This window comes from Empidonax traillii, unplaced genomic scaffold (genome assembly GCF_003031625.1).
Source record: "Empidonax traillii isolate 1590-97213 ecotype Southwest subspecies unplaced genomic scaffold, ASM303162v1 scaffold741:size898883, whole genome shotgun sequence".
Taxonomy (NCBI): domain Eukaryota; kingdom Metazoa; phylum Chordata; class Aves; order Passeriformes; family Tyrannidae; genus Empidonax; species Empidonax traillii.
The window spans coordinates 758,619-773,662 of NW_020955934.1; the positions used below are offsets into that span (position 1 = coordinate 758,619).

Below are 15,044 nucleotides of genomic sequence, written 5' to 3' on the forward strand. Positions count from 1 at the left end.
AAATTTTTAGTTTTTTAACAAAATTACTGGCTAACATGAATGAGTCTCTTTAGTTAAGAGTGTGTGCAGTCTGTATAGTAAGACATTACAGCTCTATTTACTGCATTTCTTCCAGGGATTCTTTTAAGTCAGACTAATTAATCTCTTTGTGGTCAATAGCCCCTGATGGGTTTTTTTGTTTGTTTGTTTGTTTTGCATAAGTAAGTGTACTCGCCTCTGTGAAATATTCATGCTCTTGAGGTCCTGTGTTAGATTAACTAGTTTCACAGTTTAACTGTGGATTGTATAAAGAAGTTGTTGCTTTTGCTTTGTAACTGCTTACTGGCCTAAATTTTTCTCTTATCAGCCTTCCCCAGTTGCCTGATAAGAGTACCAGCTTCAGTGGAAAGGAGCAGTAGGGATATTGAGGAGTGAGCCAGGGGGCTTTAGCTAGTGTTTGGTAAAATGTGGATTGTGTTTAAGCCCATATTGTGCCAGATGTTACTAAACCAGAGTTTTGTGTTTGTGTGACAGACTAAATAGGAAAGCATCAGACAGTGAGAATGTGAAGAAATGAAGAAGTAAGATTAAATAAGAAAGTTTCCTGTCCTCAGATCTACTATCAGTCCATCTTTGCATTAATCTCAGTCCTGCAATAATACAGCTGAGATTGCTAGGTCTTTCCAAACTGAAACAGTGAAAGTCCTCCTTTTGCCTTTGTTGAGAGAGGAAGCGGGGACAGTGCATTATGATTTGGAGATAAGCCCCATCCTTCAGCCTTGTTCTTCCTAAATACCTGCCACATCCGCCCTTGTGTTGCTCTTCCTGTGGTGCAAAGCCCACGGCTGCAACATGTAAAGAGCCAAGTGTCTGCAGTTCTGAAATGGCCTGTTCATTATACTGGGGTAACGCAGTGTCAGCCATCAACAGATAACTCGCTTTGTTCAGAAGCATTTATTTTGCTTCAAGGCTTAGGGTAGTTTCTCCTCTGTTCATGGTGGAGCTGGGCCTGTGTCCTGGCAGCAGCTGCTGAGTACCAAAGTGTGCTGATGCACATAGCTTGCATGTAAAATGGGGTGCATAGACTGGCTGTCAGTTGTTTGCAATCACCTTAGGAAAAAAAAAACCAACAACCAACCCATTAAAATTTGCTCCAGAGCATCGAATTCAGGTGACTCATCTCTGTTCCAAAGACCTCTTCAGACATATGCTATCAGAGAAGGAAGGCTCTGGCCACCTTTGGTAGCACATCACTTTGCCTCAGCAACATTGGATGATGTAGCGACAGTGTACTGTAATCAGCTCTAAATGCTTTGGGGAATGCAGGAAAACCAAAAGCAGCTGTGAACAAGCTTTGTTGTGGCAGGGAGACAAATGTGCTCACTGCCTGGCTGCAGAGAAGTGAGTTTTGAAGAGGAAGAAGAACTCCTGTCCATTGGGAAATGTCAGATTCTGTAGCTGTGGCATGGGGGAGCCTGGTGAAGCCCTGACTTAGATAACCAAGGTGGAGCTCATCCCTTGGAGGTCCACAAACTGAGGCAGTCAGTGGTTAACTATAGTGTGCCTGAATGAATGCACATCATGAGGAAGGTACTGAAAAACAATCATTAAAAAAAAAAAGACAACTCAAACAAAATCCAAGTCCTAACAGAGTAGGTAAGCGAGCCCAAAAGTGCTAGACTGAGCTTTTTCTCTCCTTACATTCTTCTGTCTTTCTTGGCCTCTGTACCTCACTCCTGAGCAAAGCCACCTGCTTGTGATGAAGTGTTCCTGCTCTCCCTGACTCCATCCTTTGTGTTCCTTTGGGAGAGTCCCTTGCAGTTTCCAAGATACAAAATGTCAAGGAATTTACAATACCACAATCCTTCATGTTTCCATAATTTTTAAAAAAAGTACTCTTGGTCTGTTTCCTTTTAAGTTTATATCCAGAATTGGGATTGACTTGATTGTCACTTTAATGGTATTTGTCTTTATGGCATGGTCTTTGAAAGGGCTGTGCATGTGTGTATTTGTGCTCACAGCACAGATCCATCAGGAGAGAAACTATTTCCCAGTTAGCTGAAAACAATAATTTCATATGCTGTTTGGGGTTTTTTTTTGCTGTTGAATTTTGAATGAGTAGTGCATGGGGATTGAAATCATAACTGAGCCTCCTTAAAGCACATGAGGGAGTCTCCAAAGCTGCTCTTTGCAGTACTTCTCACATGCATTTGGCTGTGGAGCAGGGTTGCCCTCAGAAGCATCCTTTGCATCACGGCTGACAGCCTGCCCCACACAGTGTGGTGAAGAGCATCCCACAACCCCCAGAGCCCCTCACTGTCCCTCTGTGATAGCCATCTCAAGGAGGGGTGCGCTTCTCCTTGAGCGCTGGAAGTTAGGAAAGCAAACAATATCAATCTCCAAGTGTAGCACTGCTAATACAGAACAGGCTTTTGCTCAGCTGATTTTTCTCTGTGGGAGTAGTGTTACCTGTTTATGTCTTTTTGGAGGTAAGTGGCCTCTGTTTATGGCTGGATTTGAGCTTCCCAGTGGTTGATACACTTCCCACGTCCTTTACTGGAGAGGTGACACGACTGTGCCTGCATTATGGATGGATATAATTCTTAACAACGTGGAGATGCTTCCTTGGGCAGCTCTGAGGTGCTGAGGCAGAAAAGTGGGGTAGCACACAGGGATAGAAAACTGAAGGTGCCTCACCTGGGGGGAATGCGGTCAAATGTGGAGTTTGTGAAGGGGGCTGATACAAAGTTTTGAGGAAAAGTTGAAAGTATGTGGTGGAGAGGATTTGTAGCATAGAGAATGCTCTGTTTGCATGGGGACAAACCGTGAATGATACAAATTGACACATCTACGCTGACTTCCATGTAGTCTCATAGCAGCTGGAGATACGACCCCGGCATGTGCTCAAGCTCAAAGCTCTTGCTGTTTTACATTTCCTTTTATTCCAAGTTAACCCTGAGCACGAGGCAACTTGTGCTTTGTCTGGCAGAGGTGCAGCGTTAACTTTGGAGCAAATGAGCTGTGTGAGGTTGTGAACCAGGCTCCACGTTGCTTGCATGTGTGCCTGTGCATGGCAGCTGCACTGAGCAAGTGTCCTGGTGAGTCTGGTTTTTCAGGATGGTTGAAGTCTTCCCTGTGAAGGGAAAGGCACTTCAACCTGTGCAACTCATCTGCACCTTGGTTAATGTTACCACTCTTGTTGCTACAAAATCTATGGCATTTTCACTTAAATTCATTACCAGTAAGCAAGTGTCAACACATCTGTCACCAGAAAGAGCTACCTTTCCTGCTGGAGACAAGACTTTGATTCACACATGAATCCCACTGTGGTGGGATAAGTTTCTAATGTGGTCTTAATAACCTTCTAAGTATTCTCAATGTCTTTATTCCTGGTTTTCACTTATTTCTGGGTTGGCTAGGTTCTGTTAGTGCACCTTTAGGTAGAAAAGCTTTGCTCTCTGTGAGGATTCACACACAGTAAGAGATCCTGGAATCTCCAGCATGAGCTCTGTCTTGCTCTGAGCCCTCTTGTTTTCCTAGTCATGCACATGCCAAGACTGAGATCAGAGCTGGCAGGTCAGGCAGTGTCATGAGCTGCAGAAGATAACAGTGAGGAGAAGATACTTTATCTGGAAAGAGTGGGATGTACAGAGAACGCAATGGGGTTGTGGGATAACAGGTGATGCTGAGTGGTCCTGTTCATGCATGCTCTGCCTTGGTCAGGGGGCTCTCCTATGACTGTGGGCTAATAACCCATGTGATATGATCTATTCAGGCATGTGCACACCGCTGGAAAAACATCTACTATGAGACAGAGTACATCTTGCCCCATGGCTTCTGCAACATCATTCCTCCCAACCTGCAGTCCAATGGGAGAAAGCTCTTGCCCTGCTATGAAGGTAAGGACTGTGGGACCAGGAGTGGGGTTTACCCTCCTTGATACACTGACTACCACAGTAACTCACTACTACTGATATTTTTCTTTTTCGTTTTTTTGGGGTAATGTGTGGCTGCCAGTGGCACAGCTGGGGTGGCAGTTGGGTTTTGGATGAAGCTGGGAGAGCAGCACAATGACTGAATGGACCCCGTGAGTGGTAAAGTGCATGGTTGCACTTTACTGCAGGAATAATAAGTTTCTGAACTGTGTTTTTGAGGCAGCAGCTCTCTCCTAACATAAATAATGAGAAGATACTGATTTGAGCTTGACTTCTAATGCTTCACTGTGGCACAGAGTAAAAATACTGAATTATATTGCAATCATGAACCAATTTGCCTATCATATGGAAACACTTTAATTTTTGCACTGTGATTTATCGGGGGATTAGGAGGTGGGGCAGGGGGAAGGCTTGCTTTGCTCACTTTGGGATGCTTCTGCAACAGTTTATACTAAATCGCTGCTGTGGTTTGGGTGCTGCAAGGTCCCTGTTGGGATCCTCCAGAGGTCTGGGTGTGAGATAGATGCAGGGGGATGGCTCCAGCTCTGAGCCATGGCTGTGCCTGTTTGTTCTGCTCCAAATCACATGTGGCAGCATTTTAATTTCCCCCTCTCTGGTGCATGTGAGACTCTTGTCTTGTGTTTCTTTTTTTAAAGACTTCAGGAGGCAGTGTCTTCTTGGCCAAGAGCAATTAACAAAACTAGAGGCACGAGTGTATCTAGAAAATAGGGTATCTCCTAAGATTTCTTGGCCTTGAGAGAAACATTTTGGGGAAAGCAACCACTTGCTTTCTCCTTTCTGTCCTGGGCATCATCTCTCACTTATTGACTGTAGGAGCTTGAGGAAGCATGGAAGTTTCAAGGACAAGATGTTCTTCTTGTGGACAAGAACTCTGATTTTATTTACTTATTTACTTTTATCCATTTGCCCTCCTGTTCAAAGTTGGCAGCAACCAGCAGCAGGTGGGAGAGGGATAAGGCAGAGGATGTCCTGGAAAGTTTCTCTGCTGCTGGTGAGTGGCTGTGTCCTATCTGGGTGGCCTGTGAAGCCTGCTCTGTGACAGAACTCTGTCCTCTTCATGCCCACTTTTTCTACTGAGGTGGCTCCTTACCTCCCTCTGGGCTTTGCCTGGGGATCTGACATTGCAAACCTACGTATGTTCTGGAGATGACATGCACCTGTGCATTGAGCATTTCCCACTGCTGAAAATGGTGATTATTTGATATGTGAGAAGTTTTGAAGTCTTCACCCAGCCATGCCAACTGCTGGGCAGCAGAGTACAAATAAGGCTTTGTAAGCCTTTCTGTTGTGAGCGCTGCCCTACTGTATTTGTACTTCCTTGCCCCCCTGCCCTCCTTGTTACTTGTCAGCAAAATCGGGATAAGGCCTCACACTGAGGCCATACACTGCACATCATCCAGTATTAACTTTATGGTGCATATACACACACAGGGATGCTGCTGGGGCTCCCTCTGAGCCTGTGGCACTGCTCCTGCACTGCCTTAAAATTGTCTTTGCTGAAGCCGTGGCAGGGAGGTGGTTTCTGGAAGAGACGAATGGCTTGTGTTTATCTGTGCGTCATGTCTTTGGAGTAAAACTGCTGTTAATCAGACAGGATATTTGCCAGGAATTGCTAGAAAATAGAATTGTGTGGGCCTAGTACGTGCAGAACAGCCAGTGGAAAGTTGGCAGGGTTGGTGCAGTAAGATGCTGGCTTAATTTCACTGCATGCTGAAGTGAAAATTGAAAGTTTGGGAGTGATTTCCACCCACCTCCCTTGCCCCATCAGACATGAAATCACAGTTTCATGAGGGTTGGCTGCATTTGTTTCCTCACGAATCTTTAAATTTCAATAAAACAAGCTCAAAGAGAGAGATAACTCATATGTCACACAGAAGAGTTCGTTGTTTAAGGTTTGCTCTGAAATAAGTTTGCAGTCATCCTTGTGACTTTTTTCCTTCACTTCCTGGAAGGAGCAGAAGAAATTTTCCTCCACTGACGCTGAGGAACAGCCCAAAGCGTCAAGTTTGAAGTGCTTCTACACTGAGAGCCTCTGCGGCCGTCGCTGGGAGGCTGCCAGACCCACGGCTGCAAAGCCTGCCCCACAGCCTTGGCTTGATGAGATTCCAGTGTCTCACCAAGTGCAAAGAGGTGTGGACTGTAGCCTGCTCCCTTCCAGAGGCCCCGCTGTTAGTGCTGCTAAGGCTGTAAGCCTGAACTGGCAGAGGGTACAGGCTGGCTGGGTGCACATCAGTCTCCATCCATGGAGGAAATGGAAATTATCTGACTAGATGGTAGTGGTGCAGCAGCATAGTAGTTTCAGTCCATCTTATTATTGTCTGACTTTCCTGAAAGGGGTGACGGAAGTCTGGAAGCAGTTCAGAAAAAAATGAGATCAACAAGGGAGCCTAATATTTAAATGCAATCTGTCTCAGTAGGAACTAATCTGGTTTGGATGAGCTGGATGTCCTTTGTGGTATAGCTGACGTATGGAGCCACAGTTTTCCAGTCAAGGCTTTCAGCTGGTTATTTTTCCTGTAGTTTTAATGGCTTTCCAAAAAAGGAAGCTGCCTCTTCGTTTCCCCAATGCATTCAGTTTGCAAAGAAGGGTGACTGTGTGTACTGTGAGAGACAGTCCGGCCGATGGGGAGAGCTGGAGTGCTTTCCTCCCCCTCTATGGTAAGAATTAGTGGTGGCAGTGGGGAAGACTGATGGTCTCTTTGGTTAGTAAATAAGGGCAACAGCACATGCTCACATGCCTTGCTTCCAAAGGGATAAGTTTTCCCACAGAGTCTAAAGCGCTTTTGGTTTTCTGGGAACCAGAAAAAACGTCCCTGCTTTGTGGTGGAAACTCAGTATCACACTGCTAGGTCAGACAGGTTATTACTGTTTCTTCATAGAGTAGAAACACTAAGGAGTGAAAAAGCTTTCAGTGCAAACGATAGTTTACATCTATGAAGATGGTAGGTACAGGATTTTATTGCACTCTGGAACTTAACCTATATTATGCCATTGAAGTTTTAGAGACTCGCAAATAGGTTTGTTCAGAGAAGAAGGTGATGGTCATTGGCCTTCAGAATCAAACAACAACACACATCAAAGCTTATTCCTTTTATTTGTGCATTGTTTTATCCAATTACTCCTTCCTCAGCCTTCACTTGTAACTTGAGATCATCCTGGCTGCAAATCACTACCGTCTTCTTCTCTTCATGGCACATCTTCAAAGTTGCACAGACAGCAACATCCTCCAGATGCTTTGCTATCAGCTCTTGCTGCAGCAGTTTAGTGTCTTGCAGTCTCTGTAAACGGTGGTGCACAGCAGTTTGCAGAAGACAAGAAAGAACAATAAACAAGTGTGGAAACAACACATCTGTCCATGGCAGCAGACACTGCCTGGGGCTACCTGGAAAATAATGAATCTAAAACCTCATGCAAGGGTTGCTGTTCAGATGTGCAAAAGCTGTGAGCTGATACAATAACTGCACGATTTCCATCTAGTTGATTGCTTCACTTCATGGATTGTTGGATGGATGGCTGTGTCATACGAGTGACAGGTACCAGTACCATGCACCGAAGTGGAGGGGAGGTAGAAGCAGTCTTGGTTTTCTTTCCTTTTGGGCTGATCCATTGCTTGTGAGAGGCAGACTGGCCCTTGGGAGGAGGCAGAAGTCAGTGATGCTGAGACATGACTGTCCAGGATGGATGTCTACTCTTGGCTGTGACCATGGGTGCATGGGTGGAAAGGAACTCCCCTTGGGTGTGGAGGCGGGCATATGCCACTGCAGATGGAAGTTAGGTGGGCTGACGAGGAGGGATGGTTTTGTGCTGAAAGGCTTAGGCTGGAATCCAGGAGCCCCCCAAAATGTGGTCCTGATCTCTGCTCTGTGTCAGTAGAGGTTTAAATTCTCAAACAGCCCCAGTGTCTGAGGTGTTTGGGACTATGTGCTTCCATTTGCACTTGTAAAATGTCACTGTCCTTGGTAGTAAAGACTGAAGCAAAGAAGGCCTGAGTAATGGAAGAAAGCAGATGTCACCCCAGTCTTCCAAATAGGCAACTGAGAAGGCATTCAGTATTTCAGCCTCCTCTGCAACCTCTGTTGTGAGGGTCCCTGTTTCCATACAGTATGTGAGTAGTAGGCTCACATTTTTGTTAGTATCCTTTTGTTGTTGATGTATTTGAAGAAGCCTTTCTTGTTATCCTTGACATTCTTCATCAGATTTAATTCCAAATGGGCCTTGGCCTTCCTCATTGCGTTTCTGTATTCCATGCTATGTAGGGGTAGGAATCCTGATGCAGGAAAGGCAGGGCCTTTAGGGCATGCACAGAATTATTTTTCAGGAAATCCTGGAGGGATAAAGCTCCTCTCCTGGGCTTTCTGAATTAAAAAAATGTTCACATCAATAAAAAAATATTTTTTCCTCGGGCAAAGACTGCCTGGCTCTATGAGAGACTGTATGTGGAGAGCTAGCTATTCAAAGCCCTAGCAGTTTCTGCATAGCTATGGGCAAATACGGACTTCAGTTCTAAGTGCAATTGTTATCGTGCATTCCTACGAGGAAACACAACTATGTTTCTGGCCTTCCTGGTCTGCTGAGACACACATCAGGACTCTGCCTTGGCCAAGGCATTTGGATTGTAATTTGTGGATCAACTCTCTGTTCTGCATGGTCTCTCCAACTGAGCCTCACCCTGTGCAACTGGTATGACCTCAGTGAATTTCTGAAAATCTGAACATATGGTATTAGGAAGAGACTATATACAATAGAAAAGGGAGAATGGGGGTGTGTGTTTATATGTCTACACACAATGTTTTGAAAAAATTCTCTGAGAACATAATTATAATTAATTCCTTTTGATCTTCAATAAGATAAAGTTCAACTCAAAGGGCCTTGCTTGATTTCAAAGAGGCAATTTGTTTATTATTTTATTAAAATTTTTATCATTTAACAGTGAGTTTTAATGGGGCTTTTAAAATAAAAAATATTTAAAAGTTTCACAATTATCAAATTATATATTTTTTTGAGCCTGAATTATTGTAATATACAGGAAATGGTAGATATTGGAAAATAATGCCCTGGAAAAAAACTACAAAGGTTCTGATCCAGCTCTAAGTTTCAGATGCTCATAAGCTGAAAATGTTTAGATTAAGGCAAGTCAAAGAGTGATTTTCTTTTTTCTTCTTTTCTTCTCCTCCTTGCCCTGAATTTTAATGTATTTCTAAAAATAATTTTTTCCTCTTCATCAAAAAAAATAAAAACCTTCCTCGGGTTTGACGGGGCAAACAACTACTACGTAAAATACAGAAACAAAACCTATAGGGTGCCGGTGGGTTCCCTGTGAGCTGGGAGGTTTGAGCAAGTGGCCGTGAAAAGCAGCAGATCCAGCGAATGAAGCTGCTGTTCCATCATGTAGAACACAAGTGCCCTTTCCTCACTCACTCTCTTCTTCCTGGGGCTGGTGTCCTGCAGCACTCCTCCACCAGAAATGTTTCTTGGGGCTTTGGTGCCTGTCACTGTGGGGAAAGCTCACTTTATTTCTCTGAGGTAGTGATGGTGCTGTGGGTTAAAGCTCCTAGCGCAGGGTCAGTGGCACACAGCCACGCGTATCACCTTTTGCTACCGCCATTCCAGCCGGCAGATCTGTCTGCCACAGATGGGAGCCCCTTCTGGTGCACCTTGACTGGGGCCATGCTGCTCTTGTCATACTGCTGTGAAAGTGCTTGTTTAGCATCTCCCTGGCAGCATTCAGGCTGTCTGTCCGGTTGGCCCCTTGCTTTGCCTGCTGATGTGGGTGAGTGTGCCGCATGGTGCATGCTGGTGGCAGATCCGCTAGTAAAACCCAGGAGCCCTGCATGCTGGTGTCTCTCCAGGCTGTGTGTGTAGTGGCTCAGGTGGAGAGCGTGTGCTGTGCCAGGGATGACCACAGTTTGTTTTCTTCCCTTCTCCCATCCAGAGTACAAGAAGAAATATGGGGAGGAGCACGGTTCATGCCAGGCAGGGATCGCAGGCTTCTTCACCGAGGTGAGCAGAGGCACATGCATGGAAGGGTGGGGGGTTGGTGAGCAGCTCTCCCACTGCGTGGTCAAAGGGGGAGACCCCTGAGCATGGCTTGGACAGCGGGCTGAGCGTTGAGCATGGTCCCTTCCTGCCAGCAAACACCCTCCTGCCTTGTCTGGCTTCCCAGGCATCCGCATCTTGCCCAGTGGTTCATACATCATGTGTATGTCTCTCAAGGTCTGTGGACAAGAATCAATGAATTGACTCTGGGAGATGTACTCAGGGGATGTTCTTATTGTGTACATCCCAAAACTCGCATAGAGCTATTTCTGTGTCTGTCATTAACTCTTTACTGTAAGTGATGATGTACAACAGTCCTCCCTGAATCATTTTGTCTACGTGTGTGTACGTGTGGGTAAATATCATGCACATACATACAGAAGATAAACACTTTTTTTCAGTTCTACTACACTTCCTTGTTGCAGAAATGTGGAGAAAAAACAGGATGGTCAAATATATGTTCCAGAGCTGTTCTAAATACCTGACCATATTGTTTCCTGGACAGAAGTCTATCAGCTATGTTTTAGTTATGTCAAGGATGAATTTGTTCCTTATGTATGCATGATTTTTTGGTCAATGTTTCAGGGTTGCGATCTTTTGCCTTTTTTTTTTTTTTGTGTGTGTGTGTGTGTGTGTATGTATGTGTTTTTGGTTGGTTGGTTTTGGTTTTTGGATTATTTTTTTTTTTTAGATTTTTTTTTAAGAACCTACACTCACTCTAATTATATATGCACTGATTTGTGGAATGCATTGTCAAGGCTGATACAAACAGAATAAAGGTCTTCTCTCTCAGAAAATCTTCCTCTGCCATTTCAGTAAACTGGGATGGCAGGCAAATTTACCACAGAGGCACTATCTGGTAACTGGATGTTCAGCTAGCAGCAGCTGTTTCCTGGCTTGTCTGCTCTTTCCATCCTGTTTCTGTTCCCATGCTTAAATCCTCCTTTGCTACCCTAGTTCAAAAGATATCTTTGAACTTTATTGCTTCAGCCTGATGGCAGCAGGAAATGGAGATAAATGGCTTTTTGGGTCAAACAGGCAATCCCTTGCCATATATTCATTGCTGTGGATGGTAGTTGTTCCCATCAGTAAATGATCCTTTGACCTCACAGGCATGGCCCCTTACAAGGAAGAAGCTATTTCAAAGCACATCCTGCTCTTTAGTTGGGTTTGCAGTCCTGTCCCTGTAGGAGAATCCCAGCTAGAACAGGTCACCCAAAGGGGACCTGTGTGTGAGAGCATTTTCCCACAAGGGTGGAGTCCATCCACGGCCTTACACTGAATGGAGATGTGGGACAAAGCAGCTGTCCATGTGTCTTTGGGGATGGAGAACTTACCTAGGCTTAATTTGGTCCCTTGTTGGAGGTATTCAAAACCACAGGCAGGAGTAAAGTTTCCCTGCAAGGATGCTGGATGCTTTGGGGCAACATTTTCTGAATTTGTCTTGTGTGCAAATGTACCTTAGCTTTTGATTCATGTTGGATCAAACTTTGCCTGATTTCTACAGTCTTTTAGAATGATAAATCATGCTGGTTGTCTGTAATGAACCCAAGACATTTTATGATTCTGTGATGATTCTATAGCTACGTTGTCTCTCAAAGACCAGAGCGTAGGCAAAATGTTCCAACTATGGCATAATATACCCCCTGTTTCTTGAGCAAGTGGCACCTCTTTAGCTTCATAATTGTAAAATCAAAATCAAAAGCCAGCATTGGGGCACGATCTGTAGCTGAGTGGTGCGTCAGGGTGGGCTGGAGTGCTTCTGTCCTCGGGTCTTCTGAAGGATGCTTGGGAAAGGCAGCAGATGGAGAGATTTTTGGGAAACCTATGTTAGCAGGGATAAGTTTGATGGTTAGTAAAACTGAGGAGGGTGTTCTATTGCAGCAGAACAGCTGAGCAGAAAGGGACTGTAAAAGGGCAGTGTGTCTCTAGGGTGTATACAGTGACCTCCACGTTTGGACAGAAGGAGGGATACTCTCCATGTGCACACAGAATGAAGATTGTTACAAATGGACTTCTAATTGGTGTTTTAAGTAAATATCCTGTCTCTTCTCCATGAACGTGTAAAGCATGTATTTCTGTCCAGTTTTGATTGGTTTTTTTTTCCTCCCATCCTTTCCCCCACACGCTTCCATTTTTGTTGTTGTAGGAGCTGGTCATCATGGGGGCACCAGGATCGTATTATTGGACAGGAACTGTCAAAGTGCTAAATCTCACTGACAACACGTATTACAAGCTGAACGATGACGCCGTGATAGCCAGGCGGTACACATACCTTGGTAAGCAGCTCTCTGATGCTCACTGTGAAAAGATGATAGTCCAGCAACATATTTCAAGGCTTTGATGCTATGAAAAAGCTGATACTGATTTTTTTATGGTGATGTAGAGTATTTTTATGAAACACGTGAAAGGAAGAACATCTGAATTAAAGTGTTACTTGTCTGGAAAGAAATATAAGCAAAGAAGCCTATTGAGTATTACATTTTTCTTTCCTTGTTTTAAAAAAACCCCAACTTGCCTGTAACTTTTTGAATAATATAGAAAAGGCTTTTGAACTCAACAGTATATTGGATTTTAGTGGGCTTCTTAACATTCCTGCCTTTGCCCTGTGACAGGCAAATTATGTGCCATTAGTTAAACTGTGTCTGCTTTTACATGCCTTTAAAATGGGTACAACTACTAATTACAGAATGTATATTCCACATACAAATTTATTTCAGCAAAATAACATTGTTAACAAAAGGAAGTTGTGACAGGTTTGGCTATAGGTACACTGTTAACTCAATTGGTTTTACTTGCTCTAAAACCAGATAAAATACTTAATTTAAAGGCTTCCACCCAATCTTCAGTGCCTAAGACTGTTAAAACTTAGAGGGCATTACAAACAGTTTGATACTGTTTGACTAAAGTCCCATTTGACTGACCTCCCATTTTCCCCTTAACCTTTAGTCTTTAAAAAAATACCACTTGGAAGGTACTGCTAATGAAGGGTGTCTGTTTAGCTATTTGCAAATATAAATAGATTTTGCCACTGATAGACTTGAATTATAGGGTTTACCATGTAGACAAGAGCATCACAATTTATGGCAGAAGAGCAAGGCGAATACAAGAGAGCCTTAGAAGGAAAGCTACTCTACTTATCTTTATATATAATATTGTTATATGTTATTTTAATAAATCAATTATAGCTGAATCTTTCAAATACGTTCTTCTTTCTTTGATCTATCCTCCCATTTTTCTTCTTGCCTAGACAAAAATCTTTTAAAGCCATTAATATCTCTGGCCTCTTTGCCTCCTGTTCTCTGCTCTCTCCCCTATCAAAAAAGAACATAATTTTCCAAGGCTTCCTGGGCAGTGATTTTAGGCAAAGGAGGACACTTCTCTCAGGTCCCTGTGGGACTGTTGCTCTTTGACATGATATTTTCCCTGTGGTGATATGGTCTCCTTTCTCTGTGTGTGCTTGTTCCTGTTTTACTGCTTCCCTCTCTTGACTTGCCATTGGCAAACTGGTCCCACTACCAGCTCTGCATGTCCCTTACTCATCTCCACACACATGGCTTTTTTCTCTCAGCTTTTGCAAGAGCACTGGAGGGTGTACTGTCTCTTCCCATCCCCATGAGCTTTTGAGCAAAGTATTGGTGCATTCTGAGCAGAGTAGCTGTTGAACACTAACTGTGTGCAGCCCAGGAGCAGTGAAACCCAATGAGCATGATCCAGCTGGCTGACCTGTTGCTCGGGCTCTTTCCTTTCATGGTTATTTAACAATTTTTTTATTTCCTCTCCCACTCAGGATATGCGGTGACAGCAGGTCATTTCTCTCAGCCGACTACCACTGACATTGTAGGAGGAGCTCCCCAGGATGGAGGTATCGGAAAGGTGTGTCTCTTTGTCAAACAATGATGTGGTCAGATTCAACAGGGCAAAAACCATAATACTGATGCAGTTTCAACATGTATGAGAAGCCAGAAGTTTTTTGTCTGCATAGCAGTTTTGAAGCAATAAGCAGGGGAGAGGTGAGGTAGTTTGATGAAGTCCTGAAATTTTCTCTGCTTCTTCCTCCTGGTGCCTCAAATCCCTCACCCCTCTCTCCTCTCTTTCCCACCCAATCCTTACAATACCCATTTTAGTGAGACACAAACGTTTCTTTCACACTGCTTTTGTTTAGGATTTGTGACATTTAGGTATTACTTGAAGCTTTCCTAGAAATGAAAAAACTTTGAAAAGAGAATTTGTCTTTTGCTTGTTTTCTTCATACATTTGCGTGTTTCAGTATTTGCTTCAAGGTAACATCTAGTAGTATGAAAAGGTACTTTTTAGGTACTTACTTGATGTCATTTTTAAAGCTTTGTAATACACTGATGCTTTGTAGATTAGAATCTAGGTTTTTGCTAGCTGTACTTAGAAATCTTGGAGATAGTCTCTTAAGAAGGAAAGAAACAAAAAAGGTTTTCCTGTAGGCATATATATGTTCAATGTCCCAAAGATGAAAGCAAGTGAAGGGCGAGGTGGAAGTGACTGGTGAGTTAGACATGCCTTGTGTTCCTATGCTGAGTACCCAGCTGCTATGGGGGAAACTGGGTGAGAGTGAGCACTGCTACCCCTCAAACTCTACTAAACCAAAGCTGGAAAAGCGGGAGTGAGGAGAGGGAGGAAAGGGATGTAAAGGATCTGGTTTTTTCCCCTCTTTGTTCAAAATCCAATCTTTTTGGGACCTGCTGCCACCATTTGCTTGAGCAAAGATGTCCTGCAGCCCCTTTCCATCTTCCTCCCTCTGGCTTTCCTGCTCTGTAGTCACATGAGTTGTACCTGAATCATAACAAGGAGTGAGAGATCTTCAGTACCATCTTCAGTACCAGGAACAATATTCTGTTTAGGCAGATTATTTTTCGTGGTAGCCACGTAACAGGGGGGAGCAGTGCGAGTGGGGAAAATGGGATAAAATTAGAGGATGAACTTGGTATGTATACCTGATCTGGCGTGACTAGGAGGTACAGGATATAGCAGCGTTGCTGTTGAGAGGACGTGCATGAGAAAGACGTAGTTTCCTTATCCCAGGTGTTCTGTTATGGCTGC

General features: G+C 43.9%; 1 protein-coding gene across 1 annotated transcript in view; it reads left to right on the plus strand.

The window, feature by feature from the left end:
• ITGA9 (integrin subunit alpha 9) overlaps nucleotides 1-15,044 on the plus strand; it is a gene marked incomplete at its 3' end in the record, with an annotated part of 151,310 nt that overhangs the window by 12,239 nt on the left and 124,027 nt on the right. The window contains exons 4-7 of the mRNA XM_027900592.1: nucleotides 3,755-3,878; nucleotides 9,868-9,935; nucleotides 12,121-12,250; nucleotides 13,762-13,847. Of these exons, the coding sequence (XP_027756393.1) occupies nucleotides 3,755-3,878; nucleotides 9,868-9,935; nucleotides 12,121-12,250; nucleotides 13,762-13,847 (408 nt within the window). The remainder of the gene's footprint in view (nucleotides 1-3,754; nucleotides 3,879-9,867; nucleotides 9,936-12,120; nucleotides 12,251-13,761; nucleotides 13,848-15,044) is intronic.